Genomic DNA, 21122 nt, shown 5'->3' on the forward strand with positions numbered 1-21122 from the left:
CTCCGCACAGACAGTGACCCAAGCCGGGAATCGAACCTGGGACCCGAGAGCTGTGAAGCGACAGTGCTGACCACTGTGCTACCGTGCCGCCCACAGATAACCAAAAATAACAAATACAATAGCAATCCCCCAACCAGCATTCCCCTCATCATACTAACCCAAACCTCCCCCCTACATCCCAAATACAAAACAAGAAAGACCAAAAGAGAATCCGCGGTCATCCCATACATGGCAAACAATAAACACACTAAACTGCCTTCCCACGCCGCCCCCCTCCTAATGGTCAATGGCATCCAATTCCTGAAAGTGCAGGATTAACAATGCCCATGAATTGTAGAACCCTTCCATCCTCCCCCTCAACTCAAACTTCCCATCCTAATTCCTGATTGTCCCAAAGACCCCAACCCTCCAGCGTCTCATCCCCCAAATTGCCACCTCACACCCCTCCGGTCTTTATTGCCCCACCCCCAGCCCTATCCCCCATCCACATCATCCTATCTCCCCCTCCCCATGGAGGGGACACAGGGTTACAGGGACATGGCGGGGGAGTGGGTAGACCGTTTTTCAGAGGGTCTGCCCGATGGGCTGAATGTCTTCATTCTGCACTGTCGGAATTTTATGGATTCTGTGGACCTTTTCTTCATCTCTATGTCTCCCTATCCCTGTCTCCCTATCTCCTCAGTTCCCTGTCTCACGGGCTTTCCAGTGTCCCACTCCCTGCTATAAGGTTACCCCCTCCACTCTTGGCTGCTGCTGGTGTGAAAGGTTGGTCTGAGAGCAATGGGGACACTGGTCATCAGAATAGAAGAGTGCACATTGGTGAGAGAAAGGTGGGTATCGGACAGGTGCAATGGAATCAGCACAGAGGGAGTAGTACTGAAGCGGGGATTGGGGGGGGGGCTTGCAATAGAGGACGCGGAGCAGAGCAGCGGGGTGCAGGTCAAGAGAGGTTTGTTTTGGCGTGGGTCGGCTGTCCCGGTCAGGGAGGTGCGTCTCTCGGTTGGCAGGAAGAGGTGTGGGGAATGGAGGCTGCTTTGACATCCAGGCGCAGTAACATTCAGTGACTGGGATGGCAGAGGGGTAGCAATGGCGAAGGGAATAAAGGTTTGCCTCTCCAAGCGGGGCGAGGAATTTAATGGAACATTGGTCGGGCCTTGGCCACGGGGTGGTGGGGGGGGGGGGGGGGGTGTTGTTGACACACGCACGACAGGAAAACAGAGATAATGGAGAGATCGAACCTGCAGAGGGAGACGGTGAAAATGGAAGATGTAATCTTACTGTAGGCACAGCGGCGGACAGGGTGGTACTGGTTAGCTGTCCCCCACCCCGTGGCCAAGGCCCGACCAATGTTCCATTAAAATCCACTTTCTGATGCTGCTAACGAGGGGGGGGGGGGGGGAATCAGTGGGCATCTCAAATGGGTATCTCGGGTCTCACATGTAACCTGCGATCGGTGTGTGGTCGTGTCGTGCCCTCCCTCTGTGGGCACCGATACGGGCTGGCATCCTCTCCTTCACGGGCTGTTTGATAATCTCTGGGCCTAATGTGTTTTTTTCTTAGGATATAGCGACCCAGGCGTTCGCAATGCCCTCACCAGTTAGAACGGTGATTGTAGCGGATTTTGACAATGACCAGGAGCTGGAGGTATTCTTCAACAATATCGCGTACCGAGGGTCTTCGGCAAACCGCATCTTCAGGTGGGTCAGATCTTGTTACAGAATGGTAGAAACTTTCAGCACAGAAGGGTGTCTATTCAGCCGATCGTATCTATGGTGGGAGGAGCATTCATTTGTGTTTAGTCTGTAACCCTGGGAGCGCCTCATCTTCAAGTCCCCACGTTCCTTTAAAATTAATTCCGGAATCTTTTCAGAACATCCCAGATCTCAGCAATTCTGCGTGCCAAAAAGAATTCTCATATCCCCTCGAGATTGTTTGTCAATGGTTCTAAATCTATGACCCCTGGTTATTGATCCACTCGCCAGAGAGAATAGTTTGTCTCCATCTACTTTATCAATAGCTCTTACCATCTCGGAATGCCTCCAATAGGTCAGTTCTTAAACCTCCCCGTTGCAGGGAGCAGTCATGACCTTTCCAATCCCTCGTCATAACTGAAGCCTCTCATCCCGAAGATTGTGGCCTTTTGAAACATTATTTGACATAATTTTATCCCCTTTCGCAGAAAGAAGAATAGGTCATTTTTCCCTCAAGCCTGTCCCACATTCAACTCGAAACAAAGGCTGTTCTGTGTCCTAATGTCACCTGCTCGGCTCGGTTTCGGAACCCAAAATATACTCAAACAAATGCATCAAACTCAGTTGTGCCATTTTCAGTTGGCCCCGAATGCGCCCCCCCCCCCCCCCCCCCCACACTTTCCACCCCCAGCCCCAGCGGCTTTTTGCAGGGGGGACTGATCCAGATTTTCACTCCACTTTGTGTGAGGGTGAGTTTTTTTTACATCACCCCTGAACAACTCTCTCTAATTTATAATCTGAAACATCGAAGAACATAGGAACAGGAGTAGGTCATCTGGCCCTTTGGGTCTCAGTCAGATCTTTATATTCTTCAATACATAGGAAGTACAAGCCCAGTCTCTGAACCTGTCCCCAAAGCTTAACCCCTTTATCCCTCGTTTTATTCTAGTGCCTGAAGGCACTCACTAACATTGGAGCATAGAACCTGTACTGACCTCAGATTCATTCAGCACATCCTCCTGCACGGGTCATTCACTTCATTGGATCATGTGGTCATTGCATTACGCTTAATTCTACCTTCCATTGAATCATGGAGCTCTCCGACATGGATCTCACTGACACAGAGCTCTCTGACACGGACCTCTCCCACACGGACCTCTCCCACACGGAGCTCTCCCACACGGAGCTCTCCCACACGGAGCACTCCCACACGGAGCTCTCTGACATGGACCTCTCCCACACGGAGCTCTCCCACATGGAGCTCTCCCACACGGAGCTCTCCCACACGGAGCTCTCCCACACGGACCTCTCCCACACGGAGCTCTCCCACATGGAGCTCTCCCACACGGAGCTCTCCCACACGGAGCTCTCCCACACGGAGCTCTCCCACACGGAGCACTCCCACACGGAGCTCTCCCACACGGAGCTCTCCCACACAGAGCTCTCCCACACAGAGCTCTTCCACACAGAGCTCTCCCACACGGAGCTCTCCCACACGGAGCTCTCCCACACGGAGCTCTCCCACACGGAGCTCTCCCTCACGGAGCTCTCCCACACGGAGCTCTCCCACATGGAGCTCTCCCACACGGACCTCTCCCACACGGAGCTATTCCACACGGAGCTCTCCCACACGGAGCTCTCCCACACGGAGCTATCCACACGGAGCTCTCCCACACAGAGCTCTCCCTCACGGAGCTCTCCCACACGGAGCTCTCCCACACGGAGCTCTCCCACACAGAGCTCTCCCACACGGAGCTCACCCACACGGAGCTCTCCCACACGGAGCTCTCCCACACGGAGCTCTCCCACACGGAGCTCTCCCACACGGAGCTCTCCCACATGGAGCTCTCCCACATGCAGCGAAGGTTTACCAGACTGATTCCAGGGATGGCGGGACTGTCATATGAGGAGAGATTGACTAGGTTGGGATTGTTCTCACTGGAGTTCAGGAGAATGGGGGGGGGATCTCATAGAGACTTATAAAATTCTAACAGGACTGGACAGGGTAGATGCAGGGAAGATGTTACCAATGATGGGTGTTTCCAAAACCAGGGGTCACAGTCTGAGGATTCAGGATACAGAGGCTGATTTAGCACAGTGGGCTAAACAGCTGGCTTGTAATGCCGAACAATGCCAGCAGCGCGGGTTCAATTCCCGTACCGGCCTCCCCGAACAGGCGACGGAATGTGGTGACTAGGGGCTTTTCACAGTAACTTCATTGAAGCCTACTTGTGACATTATTATTAATTATTGCCACAGGAAATAGTTGATGAACTCCCACGACGGAGCTCTCCCACACGGAGCTCTCCCACACGGAGCTCTCCCACACGGAGCTCTCCCACACGGAGCTCCACCCACACGGAGCTCTCCCACACGGAGCTCTCCCACACGGAGCTCTCCCACACGGAGCTCTCCCACACGGAGCTCACCCACACGGAGCTATCCCACACGGAGCTCTCCGCTCCACACGGAGCTCTCTGACACAGACTTCTCCCACACAGAGCTCACCTCACGGAGCTCTCACACGGAGCTCTCCCACACAGAGTTCTCCACACGGAGCTCTCCCACACGGAGCTCTCCCTCACGGAGCTCTCCCACACGGAGCTCTCCCACACGGAGCTCTCCACACGGAGCTCTCCCACACGGAGCTCTCCCACACAGAGCTCTCCCACACGGAGCTCAACCCACACGGAGCTCTCCCACACGGAGCTCTCCCACACGGAGCTCTCCCCACATGGAGCTCTCCCACATGCAGCGAAGGTTTACCAGACTGATTCCAGTGATGGCGGGACTGTCATATGAGGAGAGATTGACTAGGTTGGGATTGTTCTCACTGGAGTTCAGGAGAATGGGGGGGGATCTCATAGAGACTTATAAAATTCTAACAGGACTGGACAGGGTAGATGCAGGGAAGATGTTACCAATGATGGGGTGTTTCCAAAACCAGGGGTCACAGTCTGAGGATTCAGGATACAGAGGCTGATTTAGCACAGTGGGGCTAAACAGCTGGCTTGTAATGCCGAACAATGCCAGCAGCGCGGGTTCAATTCCCGTACCGGCCTTCCCGAACAGGCGCCGGAATGTGGTGACTAGGGGCTTTTCACAGTAACTTCATTGAAGCCTACTTGTGACATTATTATTAATTATTGCCACAGGAAATAGTTGATGAACTCTCCCACACGGAGCTCACCCACACGGAGCTCTCCCACACGGAGCTCTCCCACACGGAGCTCTCCCACACGGAGCTCTCCCACAAGGAGCTCTCCCACACGGAGCTCACCCACACGGAGCTATCCCACACGGAGCTCTCCCACACGGAGCTCTCTGACACAGACTTCTCCCACACAGAGCTCACCCACACGGAGCTATCCCACACGGAGCTCTCCCACACGGAGCTCTCCCACACAGAGTTCTCCCACACGGAGCTCTCCCACACGGAGCTCTCCCTCACGGAGCTCTCCCACACGGAGCTCTCCCACACGGAGCTCTCCCACACGGAGCTCTCCACACGGAGCTCTCCCACAAGGAGCTATCCCACACGGAGCTCTCCCACACGGAGCTCTCTGACACAGACTTCTCCCACACAGAGCTCTCCCACAAGGAGCTCTCCCTCACGGAGCTCACCCACACGGAGCTCTCCCACATGGACCTCGCCCACACGGAGCTCTCTGACACAGACCTCTCCCACACGGAGCTCTCCCACACGGAGCTCATCCACACGGAGCTCTCCCATACGGAGCTCACCCACACGGAGCTTTCCCACACGGAGCTCTCTGACACAGACCTCTCCACACGGAGCTCTCCCGCACGGAGCTCTCCCGCACGGAGCTCTCCCGCACGGAGCTCTCCCACGTGGAGCTCCCCCAAGTGGAGTTCTCCGGCATGGAGCTTAACTGGGATTGGGTTGCTAAGTGGCAAGCCACCTGTGAGCCATATGAATGCCATGCAATGACCAACTCCAACGAGAGGCATTCTGATCAAAGACAAAATGCTGGAAAATCTCAGCAGGTCTGACAGCATCTGTAGGGAGAGAAAAGAGCGAACGTTTCGAGTCCGATGACTCTTTGTCAAAGGTGGAAAGACATTCTCATCATCTCCCCATGACATTCAAAGGGTACCATCATTGCTGAATTCCCTGTGGTCAACGTTCTGGGGGTTACTATTTCCCAGGAACTTAACTGGGCCAACCACAGAAAAATATTCCCAATTAACCACAACTGGATTCCCAATTAACCACCAGTTTTCGAGTAGGAGATTGGACCTGTTCCCCTGGCCGGTGTTAAAGTGGTTTCGGGAGAAGAGGAGAGAATAGTGAGGAGGGCGAAAGTGTAATGGATAAAACGTAGGCCTTGTGCAGGCACCTTGCAGATCATGTTCTCTGCCTAATGATGAGCAGTCCACATGCCTACATCCAATAGATCAACGGCAATATATGTTTTCTCTGGTGATAATTTTCGTTGGGCTTGTATTGCATTTCATTTTGTGAATATTGAACTGACAGAGTGCTCTCAGATATTAATATATAGATTGCATTTAGTCGTCAGTCTGTGTGATGAATGTGCTCAGGCAAGGAACAGAGGCTTTTCAATTTGCCGACTTTCAGATGCAGTCGCGTTCCTCTCTCCCTCTCTCTCTTCCTCAATGGCACTTTATTCTCACCTAATACCCATCACTCAAAGCCTCTGTTATCGATCCTCTGAGGCGCCTATTAAAGAACAACATCTTTCAGGAAGAAGTAAATGACTCCCCGAATTAATGAGGAGGGAGGTGACTTAACGCATGGTGGGATTGCTGGGCCCAGGGAGACGGGGGCGAACCAACCGTGCTGCACGTCCGAGGGAGAGCGGAAGGTTCGCAGCTCGCGGGCTGCCTCGGGTTAGCTGCTCTGGGTCAGGTCAGGGGTCGCTGTTCACCTCGACGACTGCCAGTCGGGCCCAGAGAAAGGGCCCCCCCGCCCCCCCCCCCCCCCCACCATGGCCCGAATAGCCTGTTACTTCTCATCTTGCCTTTACTTGTGGAAAGCTGAGGTGATGGAGGAAAATCAGCACAGGCCTCAGGAGATGGAATACTCTCCGCTCGCCTGGATGAGGGGTGATGCAACCACCAATTCACTCGAAGACACGTGGAGAAGTAAACCGTGGTTTTAATCAGCTTAGAACTGTGCCTGCCTGCGACCGGTACAACACTGAAGGTGGCCCCGCAAGTCAGCAGCTTTTATACTTCCCGTAAAGGGGGTGGAACCATGGGCGGAGCCCGTACATGCCCCAACATACCCCCTGTGGGTGAAGCCACACAATGGCCCATAGGTGGAGCCCACAGGGTTAATAACATAACACAGTGCACTGGAGAATTCTCAGTAATTATACATTCACCACAAGAGCCAGCCCCAACAATGCTCAAGATGCTCGACATCATCCAGGACAAAGCAGCCCCGCTTGATTTGGCCTCCCATCCACTAACGTTCGACATTCACTCCCTCCGCCACCGACGCACAGTGGCAGCCGTGCGTACCGTTTGCAAGAGGCACGGCAGCAGCTCACCCAGGCGACGTTGGCAGCACCTTCCACACCCGCGAGTGCCACCATCCGGAAGGGCGAGGGCAGCAGAAACATGGGAAAACCGCCCGACTAGGAAACATATCGCCGTTCCTTCACTGTCCAAATCCTGGAGCTCCCTCTCCAACAGCACCGTGGCCGTCCCGACATCACATGGACTACAGCAGCTCAGCAATGTGGCTCATCACCACCTTCTCGAGGGCAGTGAGAGAACGCTAGCCTCGCCAGCGACACCCACATGGGTGTGAAGGAATGTTAAAGAATAGGAATCGGGCGTTCGGGGTTTAATTCTGCGACAGGGCGGCTGCCACGGCGGATGACGCGAAGCACCCGAAGGGGGCAATGGGGTTGGGGGTTAGTGGAATGGGCTCAGTTCTGCAACATGAGGCAAAGAGCAGTAGCAAGTGAGGATGCTGCGATATCGATCCCACGCCAGCTGGTGCAGCATCAAACTAGGCACTGAGTCAGGTTTATTCACAGTGTGCAGCATTGCATGTGCTTGCTCCCACACGACCAGCCCCCATGCCCCAGGAGACTCTCTTTACGCTACTTCAGGTTGAAACAATTAAACGAAAACTAAATAAGCGAAGGGACAAATCAAGTGATCAGCCCCTTAAAGGGTCGATTCGTCGAACAAAAATAAATTGCAAAGAAAACGTAAAGCATCAGCCCGAAACGTGATTAATGGGGTCGATAAAACCCCCTCCTGGGCACGGAAGCCTCGATGTTGCTGGCAGGCACCACGTGCTCTCTCTCTCCAGGGGCAGCCGGCCATGAATATCGCCATGGTAGAGAGGGGCAGACTGTGGGGCTCCGGCTCCCGAGGGGCGGAGGGGTGGGGGTGGATAGTGTTGAGCTGAGGGCCGATGTGAAATTCCACCCAAGCAAGGGTGGGCTCGGCCAGGAGCTCACCGCCCACCCGCCGCGCCTCCTCGAGTGCCATTGGTTCCCAGCACGACCGGCTCGAGGTCGCGGGTGGCATTGGCCGCAAGCTGGACATCCACCCGTGCACGGGGTGCCAACTCATGGAGTGTGATTCCAGCCCAGTCCTCCGCCACGCTTCATGACCCCGTTCCTGGTCACACCAGCGGCCACAGTCCTTCCCTCCGCCAGCCAGCCAAAACCGTGTTGGCGGAGGTGCGGAGATCCGAGCAGTGCCTCCCTGACGACAGATGCTACTCCAGGCGGGGGAGTCAGCTGCGGGGCGAGGTGACAATGTTCGCGACTCGGAGCAGGTGCTGGTAAAAGATGGCTAAATGCCTGCAAGGACTTACGGAGGCCCCTCAGGCCTATAACCAGGAGCTGCACGTCATAGTGCAGGCGGTGCACCTGGAGAAGAAATACATCGCCAGGACACTTCATCTGGGAGAGAGGTCGATGTAGAGGTATCACTGTCTGGTCTGAAGGTGGACTATCGTCACCTGAGTGCGTGGGCACCTCGCCCCCCCTCCCCTAAACAGGAGACTCAAACTTGGCAGCGACCTCGTGCAAAGTCTTGTCCCAGAAGAATTGTACAAGCGTTCTCTGGATCTTTCTGACAAGTTCAGGGGGAAGCCCACTGGTGCAGTCTCTCTTTATAAGTGCTCTATGTACATGACTGCACTATGCTCTTCACCTTTGCATTAACTGATGCTCTGGTCCTGTTTGAGCTGCTGTGACATTCTCGTGGCAGCAGCAGCCGAGGCTCATACCCACCCTTGCGATCAGTTTTGATAAGGTTGGGCCCTTTTGTGTCGAAGTCATGATTGGCATTGCTGATACCGCGAGGGTTTCGAAAGCAATTGAAGGTCATCGTGACCTCTCTAACGCAGTCGAGGAGACAGGCTTGTGGGGGCAACAGGGCATGACTCAAGGCTACATTGGATATTCGCGATCCAGGGCAATGTTCAAAGGAATATTCGCAGGCTGCCAATTATACGGCCCGCACGCTGTACCCGGGGATAGGCGATAGGAGGGATTGCTCCATCTTCTTTAATAAGGCCCAGTAAAGGTTTGTGGTCAGCCACGATCACAAAATATCCATCATACTGATGCTCGATCAATAACTCCAGAAGCGAGATTGGAAACAATTGAAGGCTTTATTGTACGAGATGTTTCCCCCAGCAGCGCAGGTACAGAATGCAGCTGCTGGGGAGACACAGGCTCTTATACTCCGCCTTACTGGGCGGAACCAGCAGGCAGGCTTCACCAATGAAATAGCAGTCTCAGGTACCTCCCACACCAATGGTCTTACAGCATTATTCAGGGTTCCGTAATACCTCTAATACTCAGTACCACACATACATGTACTGATGGAATCTTTTTAACCCAGTTATGACCGTCAAGCTTTCCTTCTCAACCTGTGAGCAGCGCCACTCTGCTTCTGAAAGAATTCTGGACGCGGAGGCAATAGATCCTTCCGTGCTCTCTTTCCAACAATTTCCATCCCAGCTCCATGAGGAGAGGTGTTACATCTCATGATGAGCTCTCCATTGGGATTGCAATGAGCCAATAAATGAGACAATGGCATCTGTTGTTTAACTCTTTCAAAGGCCTCTTGTGGCGTTTCCCAAGCCCATTTCTGGTATTTCTTCAATAGCAGATGTAATAGTGACAGCAAGACCGCTCAGCCCTATCTGTGGGTCAGTACTGAGGGAGTGCTGCACTGTCAGAGGGTCAGTACTGAGGGGGTGCCGCACTGTCAGAGGGTCAGTACTGAGGGAGTGCTGCACTGTCAAAGGGTCAGTACTGAGGGAGTGCTGCACTGTCAGAGGGTCAGTACTGAGGGAGTGCTGCACTGTCAAAGGGTCAGTACTGAGGGAGTGCTGCACTGTCAGAGGGTCGGTACTGAGGGAGTGCTGCACTGTCAGAGGGTCAGTACTGAGGGAGTGCTGCACTGTCAAAGGGTCAGTACTGAGGGAGTGCTGCACTGTCAAAGGGTCAGTACTGAGGGAGTGCTGCACTGTCAAAGGGTCAGTACTGAGGGAGTGCTGCACTGTCAGAGGGTCAGTACTGAGGGGGTGCCGCACTGTCAGAGGGTCAGTACTGAGGGAGTGCTGCACTGTCAGAGGGTCAGTACTGAGGGAGTGCTGCACTGTCAAAGGGTCAGTACTGAGGGAGTGCTGCACTGTCAAAGGGTCAGTACTGAGGGGGTGCTGCACTGTCAGAGGGTCAGTACTGAGGGGGTGCCGCACTGTCAGAGGGTCAGTGCTGAGGGAGTGCTGCACTGTCAAAGGGTCAGTACTGAGGGAGTGCTGCACTGTCAGAGGGTCAGTACTGAGGGAGTGCTGCACTGTCAAAGGGTCAGTACTGAGGGAGTGCTGCACTGTCAGAGGGTCAGTACTGAGGGAGTGCTGCACTGTCAAAGGGTCAGTACTGAGGGAGTGCTGCACTGTCAGAGGGTCAGTACTGAGGGGGTGCCGCACTGTCAGAGAGTCAGTACTGAGGGAGTGCTGCACTGTCAAAGGGTCAGTACTGAGGGAGTGCTGCACTGTCAGAGGGTCAGTACTGAGGGAGTGCTGCACTGTCAAAGGGTCAGAACTGAGGGAGTGCTGCACTGTCAGAGGGTCAGTACTGAGGGAGTGCTGCACTGTCAGAGGGTCAGTACTGAGGGAGTGCTGCACTGTCAAAGGGTCAGTACTGAGGGAGTGCTGCACGGTCAAAGGGTCAGTACTGAGGGAGTGCTGCACTGTCAGAGGGTCAGTACTGAGGGGGTGCCGCACTGTCAGAGGGTCAGTACTGAGGGAGTGCTGCACTGTCAGAGGGTCAGTACTGAGGGAGTGCTGCACTGTCAAAGGGTCAGTACTGAGGGAGTGCTGCACTGTCAAAGGGTCAGTACTGAGGGGGTGCCGCACTGTCAGAGGGTCAGTACTGAGGGAGTGCTGCACTGTCAAAGGGTCAGTACTGAGAGAGTGCTGCACTGTCAAAGGGCCAGTACTGAGGGGGTGCCTCACTGTCAGAGGGTCAGTACTGAGGGAGTGCTGCACTGTCAGAGGGTCAGTACTGAGGGAGTGCTGCACTGTCAGAGGGTCAGTACTGAGGGAGTGGCGCACTGTCAGAGGGTCAGTACTGAGGGAGTGGCGCACTGTCAGAGGGTCAGTACTGAGGGAGTGCTGCACTGTCAGAGGGTCAGTACTGAGGGAGTACAGCACAGTCAGAGGGTCAGTACTGAGGGAGTGCCGCACTGTCAGAGGGTCAGTACTGAGGGAGTGCTGCACTGTCAGAGGGTCAGTACTGAGGGAGTGCCGCACTGTCAGAGGGTCAGTGCTGAGGGAGTGCTGCACTGTCAGAGGGTCAGTACTGAGGGAGTACAGCACTGTCAGAGGGTCAGTACTGAGGGAGTGCCGCACTGTCAGAGGGTCAGTACTGAGGGAGTGCTGCTCTGTCATAGGGTCAGTATTGAGGGAGTGCTGCACTGTCATAGGGTCAGTACCGAGGGAGTGGCGCACTGTCAGAGGGTCAGTACTGAGGGAGTGCTGCACTGTCAGAGGGTCAGTACTGAGGGAGTGCTGCACTGTCAGAGGGTCAGTACTGAGGGAGCGCTGCACTGTCAGAGGGTCAGTACTGAGGGAGTGCTGCACTGTCAGAGGGTCAGTACTGAGGGAGTGCTGCACTATCAGAGGGTCAGTACTGAGCGAGTGCTGCACTGTCAGAGGGTCAGTACTGAGGGAGTGCCGCACTGTCAGAGGGTCAGTACTGAGGGAGTGCCGCACTGTCAGAGAGTCAGTACTGAGGGAGTGCTGCACTGTCAGAGATTTAGTACTGAGGTTGTGCTGCACTGTCAGAGGGTCAGTACTGAGGGAGTGCCGCACTGTCAGAGAGTCAGTACTGAGGGAGTGCTGCACTGTCAGAGATTTAGTACTGAGGTTGTGCTGCGCTGTCAAAGGGTCAGTACTGAGGGAATGCTGCACTGTCAGAGGGTCAGTACTGAGGGAGTGCCGCACTGTCAGAGGGTCAGTACTGAGGGAGTGCTGCACTGTTAGAGGGTCAGTACTGAGGGAGTGCTGCACTGTCAGAGGGTCAGTACTGAGGGGGTGCTGCACTGTCAGAGATTCAGTACTGAGGTTGTGCTGCACTGTCAGAGGGTCAGTACTGAGGGAGTGCCGCACTGTCAGAAGGTCAGTACTGAGGGAGTGCTGCACTGTCAGAGGGTCAGTACTGAGGGAGTGCTGCACTGTCAGAGGGTCAGTACTGAGGGAGTACAGCACTGTCAGAGGGTCACTACTGAGGGAGTGCCGCACTGTCAGAGGGTCAGTACTGAGGGAGTGCTGCACTGTCATAGGATCAGTACTGAGGGAGTGTTGCACTGTCATAGGATCAGTACTGAGGGAGTGCTGCACTGTCAAAGGGTCAGTACTGAGGGAGTGCTGCACTGTCATAGGGTCAGTACTGAGGGAGTGCTGCACTGTCAGAGGGTCAGTACTGAGGGAGTGCTGTACTGTCAGCGGGTCAGTACTGAGGGAGTACAGCACTGTCAGAGGGTCACTATTGAGGGAGTGCCGCACTGTCAGAGGGTCACTACTGAGGGAGTGCCGCACAGTCAGAGGGTCAGTACTGAGGGAGTGCTGCACTGTCATAGGGTCAGTACTGAGGGAGTGCTGCACTGTCAGAGGGTCAGTGCTTAGGGAGTGCTGTACTGTCAGCGGGTCAGTACTGAGGGAGTACAGCACTGTCAGAGGGTCACTACTGAGGGAGTGCCGCACTGTCAGAGGGTCACTATTGAGGGAGTGCCGCACAGTCAGAGGGTCAGTACTGAGGGAGTGCTGCACTGTCATAGGGTCAGTACTGAGGGAGTGCTGCACTGTCAGAGGGTCAGTACTGAGGGAGTGCTGCACTGTCAGAGGGTCAGTACTGAGGGAGTGCTGCACTGTCAGAGGGTCAGTACTGAGGGAGTGCTGCACTGTCAGAGGGTCAGTACTGAGGGAGTGCTGCACTGTCAGAGGGTCAGTACTGAGGGAGTGCTGCACTGTCATAGGGTCAGTACTGAGGGAGTGCTGCACTGTCAGAGGGTCAGTACTGAGGTTGTGCTGCATTGTCAGAGGTCAGCACTGAGGGAGTGCTGCACTGTCAGAGGGTCAGTACTGAGGGTGTGCTGCACTGTCAGAGGGTCAGTACTGAGGGAGTGTTGCACTGTCAGAGGGTCAGTACTGAGGGAGTGCCGCACTGTCAGAGGGTCAGTACTGAGTGAGTGCCGCACTGTCAGTGGGTCAGTACTGAGGGAGTGCTGCACTGTCAGAGGGTCAGTACTGAGGGAGTGCTGCACTGTCAGAGGGTCAGTACTGAGGGAGTGCCGCATTGTGGAGAAGAATTGGGACTATTCCCACCTGTTGGAGCCTTGCTCTTGCTGTGGCTGGTGCAGCTGCACTCTCTGCTGGTCGAAATGAGGTACAGCCTGAATTTTAATAAATTGTCCAGGATTTCACGGCAAGCTCCATGTACAGAACATATGTTGGGGACCAGGAATGTTCCCTCGAAGTAACAGTAGTCTCTGCTTTGCTACCTCTCTTTCTTGTCTCCGTGTTAAACCTGGGGCGCAATTCCCCGGGAAAGCGAGGCCGGCAACGCATGTCAACGTTAATTGGCCCACTTAACGAGGCCTCACCGGCTTCTCGTTGCAAGTGAAACCTCGCCAGCCGATTCGCCGGGACCGCGCTCACCAGCCCCTCGCCAACAAGGCCGAGCAGCATTGAAGCTGCCCTTGCTCAGCCAACGCCAGCCAGCTCGCATCAAGGGCGCCCAGGAGTCCAGCAGTAAGATTCGGGGATGCTGGCCTGGGGAGGCGCCTGGATGCAGTGGAGGCCAGGAGGGACGTCCTGTTCCCCCGAGTGTCCTGGAGGGTAAGCCATAGGGCAGCCAGTGCTCCCTGGGATGAGGTGCCGGCAGCTGTGAGCGCCGGGAGTGTGACCAGGAGGACTGGCCTTCAGTGCCGGAAGAAGGTCATCGACCTGCAGCGGACATCAAGAGTGAGTAGACACCAACACCCCCCCACCGTCCGTCCGTCCCCCCCCCCCCCCCCCCCAAGGGAGCATGCACCCCACCCCCCCAACTCCCCATGCCACCCCCAGTTCTCCCCCCCCCTCAATCCCTCCCCCAACCCGCCTTCACCCCCCCCCCCCCCCACCCCCCCCACCCCACTGTGAACCACGCGTGTGGCTAACGATGCCCTCTCCGTGTCTCCTCAGGAAAAGCTCTGCCACACTCGGCGGGAGAGGGCCCAGACAGGCGGAGGGGTGTCAGACATCAGGGGCGTCATTCTCCGCCGGCGGGAGTCTCCGTTCTGCCGGCACCGGGGGGTTTCCCGACGGCGTGGGGCTGCCCCACAATGGGAAACCCCATTGACCGGCCGGTGTTACGGAGACTCCCGCCGGCCGGTCGACGCAGAAATGTGGCGGGGCGGGTAGGAGAATTTCGCCCCAGAATCCTCAGCTCCTTCGAGGAGCGGGACCTGGTGACGACCGGTGTGGCCGAGGACAGAGCGCTCACCCACGCGGAGGCTGGCGGAGGCCGCAGAGGTGAGGAATCACCGGGCCCCACCCGGGGGCCCTGCCAAACGTGAGTTATTGCCTGACTGACTGACCCATCCCTCCCACTGACCACACGTCCATTCTCCTGCAGGACCTCCAGACGACAGCGCCGGCCCATCCCGGGCGGCCCCCCTCTCCTGACTCCAAGGAGAACACCTCGGAGGAGAGCTCTGAAGGTCCATCGTAGCTGTCATCCCCACCCCCCACCAGCGCAGATACACACACCTCGATGGGATCTGGTGAGCACCACACTGCTGCTGATGGAGGCAGGAACCCCCGGGCGAGACAGCAGTCGGGGGTCTGCTCGACCTCAGGACCCAGCTGGGTCCCAGCCTGACGCTGAGCCTGTGATACAGAGGTACCCGGAGCTGGTAGAGACGCTAGGGACCAATCCGGGTGTTCAGAGGGAGATGTCAGGTTCACTCCAGCAGGTCCATAGCTGCTTGGAGGAGTCCCAGAGGCTATGGGCACAGGAGGTGTCGCTGGCAATGCGTGGCACCGAGGCCAACCCTGCTCGGGTGGCAAAAGCAGCGGAGAGCCTGGTGCACGACGCCGACACCATGAGTGAAGGTGCCCAAGGCATCGCGCAGTCGGTGACGGCAATGGCTGAGGGTCTCGGCAGAATGTCGATGCTCTTGTGAGTGAAATGAAAATCGCTTATTGTCACAAGTCGGCTTCAAATGAAGTTACTGTGAAAAGCCCCTAGTCGCCACATTCCGGCGCCTGTTCGGGGAGGCTGGAACGGGAATTGAACCGTGCTGCCGGCCTGCCTTGGTCTGCTTTAAAAGCCAGCGATTTAGCCCTGTGCTATAAACCAGCCCCTGATGTATGACATCCAGTACCAGGCTGACCTTGAGGAAGGTTCTGCGGGACAGGTCCCGCTCTCAGATGGGAATGGCCGAGGCGCCGTAGAGCTTGTCCCAGTCGCAGGTGGGCATTGCCGAGTCACTGCAGAGCATGGCCCAATCACTGAGGAGCATCGGCGAGGGCGCCGACACGATGGCCCAGCCCACGGGGAACCGCCAGGGCTGGCAGAGCCAGACGATGCAGCTGCCCCCCTGCCCCAAGGTGAACCCCAGGGCCCTGAGGTCACCAATTGGGAGGAGGGGGTGCCGGGCGCCAAGCAGGACCACAGAGTGGCGACGGTGGGCACCAGCTCCCCCGAGTACCACCCCTCTGATGAGGCCGCGTCTCGGGGTCAGCACATATGACAGGGCGGCACGGATGTGCATGTGCCGCAGACAAATGAGCCGTGGGCCCACAGGCCCCAGAGCCCCCAGGTGGCGCCGGTCAGGGGTATCGAAGGGATGGGGCAAGCAGCTGGCTGCCTCCACCTGTGATGTGCATCCTGGGGAAACATCAGGACGTAGCGGGAGTGATATGGGGGCCAAGCACATTGAGGACCACTGATGGCACCGGGAGAAGGGGTGGGGGTGGTTGTAGGTAGGTGGTTGGGGGGGGGGGGGGGGGGGTAGGGGTTTGGGGGGGGAGGGGGCGACACCATCGGCAGTGGGGTTTGTACAGCAAAACCATTATGATCCCTCTGTCACTTCCTTCTGCAATGCAGGCTGACGCCTGGTCCCTTTGCCCATCTCCCCACAGCATGCCCTCCACCCCCCCCCCCATAGCCGCCCACCCCTGCGGTGGGTCCCCCCACCCACTGCCGAGCACTGGGGCGGCAAGCCCAGCGCCCCCGGGCTCGTTGCCTGTGAGCAAAGATGGCCGCTCACCTCCTCGGCTCCCCGCAGAAGCCCTTCCGCCAGGTTCACGTGTTTCAAAAGGAGCGCTAATCGGTGCCAGTGTGAGCACTCGCTGGGGAGGCCGCTGAATGACGGGAGGCCGTTGGATATGCCGTGGAATGTTAACTGAGTGGAAATGGAGTTTAAGTGGTGATAATTACTTTCTCGCCACGCTACGGCGAGATCCCGATTTCGCCTGTGTGGGGGGAGTTGCTGGTTGCATCGCAAACTGTTTGGAGCCTGGCGCGGTTCCCGTTTTCTCCCTTCCCCCGCTATTCACCAGCCTTATTTCACTTCAGCGAGAGCGTTACCAGGCCCGAGATTAACTTCCCCTTGGTTCATAACCACTCCTGTGAAGCACCTTGGGATGTTTTAGTACATTAAGGCTCTATGCAAATGCAAGTTGTTGTTGCCCTTCCTCGAGAAGATCGTCAACAGTCAAACATGTCCACCGCCCGTGTGGCCCAATCAGTGAGCTGTATGTCTTTGATTCTGATTTCGGGGCATGCCTCTCTCATTTTTTGGCGTGTGAGAGATTCCAGGTTCAGATCCCCGGTGAGGCCGAATATAGCGGGACCAGGGAACTGACATGGAGCAGGATATACTGGTGCAGACCGGCTGGGCTGAATGGCCCGTTAACTGCGCTGTAAGCTCAACGTGACTCGCTGACAGTGGTTTGTCAGAATCTTACTCTTCCACTGCGTTCCATTGCAGGGTCTCCCGACAGGAAGGGGCAGATCCGCTGATCCAAGAGGTAAACGCGGGAGATGCTGCGGAACGCACAGGACAAGGGACAGGTAAAGCTGAGATTACCTTACCCGCTTCTTGTAGTTGCTCATGGTGTGGGTTTTTGGTCGAGGCTTTAGGTTGAGGCCCCGCCTGGCTGCCTGCCGCCCTCACGGAGGAATGTACAAAGCTCCCACGTCTACTGTTTACAGGAGCTGGGAAATCCCCCCCCCCCCCCCCGCACCCCCCCCCCCCCCACCCCGGTGCCTCGGCCAATATTCCTCCCTCAACCAGTCCTTCAACAAACAATGATCTGGCCATCAGCAGATTACAATTTGTGGGAGCTTGCTGTGCACAAATCGGCTGCCTCGTTCCGTGCATGAGGTCAGTCGCGACGTTTCAAAAGTATTTCATTGGCTACAAGGTTCTTTGATGTCCTGAGATCATGAAAAGTGCAAGAAATGTGAGTTTGTTCCTTTTTCTTGATTGTTTTCCTTCTCACGCGGTCTGAGTGTCGGGTCGTGCCTGTTTCCACCATTGCTGCCTCTGAATAGAACCTGTGCGAATACTTTTGTGTCAAAGTGTCAGTAACGTTGGAGAAAGGAAACATTATTCACTGTGGAAGGTACAAGAGGTTTGGTCAGTGGCAGGTCCATTCTCATCTCTAACGTCAGTACGGCGAGAGTTACCCAGCATCTAGACACAGGAGCAGAAAATCATGGCTGACACTTCAATGCAGTACTGAGGGAGCGCTGCACTGCCAGAGGGTCAGTACTGAGGGAGTGCTGCACTGTCAGAGGGTCAGTACTGAGGGAGTGCTGCACTGTCAGATGGTCAGTACTGAGGGAGTGCTGCACTGTCAGAGGGTCAGTACTGAGGGAGTGCTGCACTGCCAGAGGGTCAGTACTGAGGGAGTGCTGCCCTGTCAGAGGGTCAGTACTGAGGGAGTGCTGCACTGTCAGACGGTCAGTACTGAGGGAGTGCTGCACTGTCAGAGGGTCAGTACTGAGGGAGTGCTGCACTGCCAGAGGGTCAGTACTGAGGGAGTGCTGCACTGTCGGAGGGTCAGTACTGAGGGAGTGCTGCACTGTCAGAGGGTCAGTACTGAGGGAGTGCTGCACTGTCAGACGGTCAGTACTGAGGGAGTGCTGCACTGTCAGAGGGTCAGTACTGAGGGAGTGCTGCACTGCCAGAGGGTCAGTACTGAGGGAGTGCTGCACTGTCGGAGGGTCAGTACTGAGGGAGTGCTGCACTGTCAGAGGGTCAGTACTGAGGGAGTGCTGCACTGTCAGATGGTCAGTACTGAGGGAGTGCTGCACTGTCAGAGGGTCAGTACTGAGGGAGTGCCGCACTGTCAGAGGGTCAGTACTGAGGGAGTGCTGCACTGTCGGAGGGTCAGTACTGAGGGAGTGCCGCACTGCCAGAGGGTCAGTACTGAGGGAGTGCTGCACTGTCGGAGGGTCAGTACTGAGGGAGTGCTGCACTGTCAGAGGGTCAGTACTGAGGGAGTGCTGCACTGTCAGATGGTCAGTACTGAGGGAGTGCTGCACTGTCAGAGGGTCAGTACTGAGGGAGTGCTGCACTGCCAGAGGGTCAGTACTGAGGGAGTGCTGCACTGCCAGAGGGTCAGTACTGAGGGAGTGCTGCACTGCCAGAGGGTCAGTACTGAGGGAGTGCTGCACTGTCAGAGGGTCAGTACTGAGGGAGTGCTGCACTGTCAGAGGGTCAGTACTGAGGGAGTGCCGCACTGTCAGAGGGTCAGTACTGAGGGAGTGCTGCACTGTCAGAGGGTCAGTACTGAGGGAGTGCCGCACTGTCAGAGGGTCGGTACTGAGGGAGCGCCGCACTGTCAGAGGGTCAGTACTGAGGGAGTGCTGCACTGTCAGAGGGTCAGTACTGAGGGAGCGCTGCACTGTCAGAGGGTCAGTCCTGAGGGAGTGCTGCACTGTCAGAGGGTCAGTACTGAGGGAGCGCTGCACTGTCAGAGGGTCAGTACTGAGGGAGTGCTGCACTGTCAGAGGGTCAGTACTGAGGCAGTGCCGCACTGTCAGAGGGTCAGTACTGAGGGAGCGCTGCACTGTCAGAGGGTCAGTACTGAGGGAGTGCCGCACTGTCAGAGGGTCAGTACTGAGGGAGTGCTGCACTGCCAGAGGGTCAGTACTGAGGGAGTGCTGCACTGTCAGAGGGTCAGTACTGAGGGAGTGCTGCACTGCCAGAGGGTCAGTACTGAGGGAGTGCTGCACTGCCAGAGGGTCAGTACTGAGGCAGTGCTGCACTGTCAGAGGGTCAGTACTGAGGGAGTGCTGCACTGTCAGAGGGTCAGTACTGAGGGAGCGCTGCACTGTCAGCGGGTCAGTACTGAGGGAGTGCTGCACTGTCAGAGGGTCAGTACTGAGGGAGTGCTGCGCTGTCAGCGGGTCAGTACTGAGGGAGTGCTGCACTGTCAGAGGGTCAGTACTGAGGGAGCGCTGCACTGTCAGCGGGTCAGTACTGAGGGAGTGCTGCACTGTCAGAGGGTCAGTACTGTCAGAGGATCAGTACTGAGGGAGTGCTGCACTGCCAGAGGGTCAGTACTGAGGGAGTGCTGCACTGCCAGATGGTCTTTACAGAGGGAGTGCTGCACTGCCAGAGGATCAGTAATGAGGGAGTGCTGCACTGCCAGAGGGTCAGTCCTGAGGGAGCGCTGCACTGTCAGAGGGTCAGTACTGAGGGAGTGCTGCACTGTCAGAGGGTCAGTACTGAGGGAGTGCTGCACTGCCAGAGGGTCAGTACTGAGGAAGTGCTGCACTGCCAGATGGTCAGTACTGAGGGAGTGCTGCACTGCCAGATGGTCAGTACTGAGGGAGTGCTGCACTGCCAGAGGGTCAGTCCTGAGGGAGCGCTGCACTGTCAGAGGGTCAGTACTGAGGGAGTGCTGCACTGTCAGAGGGTCAGTACTGAGGGAGTGCTGCACTGTCAGAGGGTCAGTACTGAGGGAGTGCTGCACTGTCAGAGGGTCAGTACTGAGGGAGTGCTGCACTGCCAGAGGGTCAGTACTGAGGGAGTGCTGCACTGCCAGAGGGTCAGTACTGAGGGAGTGCTGCACTGTCAGAGGGTCAGTACTGAGGGAGTGCCGCACTGTCAGAGGGTCAATACTGAGGGAGTGCTGCACTGCCAGAGGGTCAGTACTGAGAGAGTGCTGCACTGTCAGAGGGTCAGTACTGAGGGAGTGCTGCACTGTCAGAGGGTCAGTACTGAGGGAGTGCCGCACTGTCAGAGGGTCAGTACTGAGGGAGTGCTGCACTCTCAGAGGGTCAGTACTGAGGGACTGCCGCACTGTCTGAGGGTCAGTACTGAGGGAGCGACGCACTGTCAGAGAGTCAGTACTGAGGGAGTGCTGCACTGTCAGAGGGTCAGTACTGAGGGGGTGCTGCACTGTCAGAGAGTCAGTACTGCGGGAGTGCTGCACTGTCAGAGGGCCAGTGCTGGGGGAGTGCTGCACTGTCAGAGAGTCAGTACTGCGGGAGTGCCGCACCGTCAGAGGGTCAGTACTGAGGGAATACTGTCAGAGGGTCAGTACTGAGGGAGTACTGCACTATCAGAGGATCAGAACTGAGGGAGTGCTGCGCTATCAGAGGGTCAGTACTGACGGAGTGCTGCACTGTCAGAGGGTCAGTACTGAGGGAGTGCTGCACTTTCAGAGGATCAGAACTGAGGGAGTGCTGCGCTATCAGAGGGTCAGTACTGAGTGAGTGCTGCACTATTAGACGGTCAGTACTGAGGGAGTGCTGCACTGTCAGAGGGTCAGTACTGAGGGGGTGCCGCACTGTCAGAGGGTCAGTACTGAGGGAGTGCTTCACTGTCAGAGGGTCACTACTGAGGGACTGCCGCACTGTCTGAGGGTCAGAACTGAGGGAGCGCCGCACTGTC

At 56.5% G+C, this 21122-nt stretch overlaps 1 protein-coding gene across 2 annotated transcripts in view; it reads left to right on the forward strand.

Annotated features, from left to right (window-relative positions):
• crtac1b (cartilage acidic protein 1b) overlaps nucleotides 1-21122 on the forward strand; it is a 401398-nt gene that overhangs the window by 335739 nt on the left and 44537 nt on the right. For both annotated transcript variants that reach the window (XM_072479631.1, XM_072479632.1), the window contains exons 8-9: nucleotides 1561-1697; nucleotides 17202-17284. In XM_072479631.1, the coding sequence (XP_072335732.1) occupies nucleotides 1561-1697; nucleotides 17202-17284 (220 nt within the window). The remainder of the gene's footprint in view (nucleotides 1-1560; nucleotides 1698-17201; nucleotides 17285-21122) is intronic.

The sequence above is a fragment of the Scyliorhinus torazame genome, chromosome 16 (assembly GCF_047496885.1).
Source record: "Scyliorhinus torazame isolate Kashiwa2021f chromosome 16, sScyTor2.1, whole genome shotgun sequence".
Lineage (NCBI taxonomy): Eukaryota > Metazoa > Chordata > Chondrichthyes > Carcharhiniformes > Scyliorhinidae > Scyliorhinus > Scyliorhinus torazame.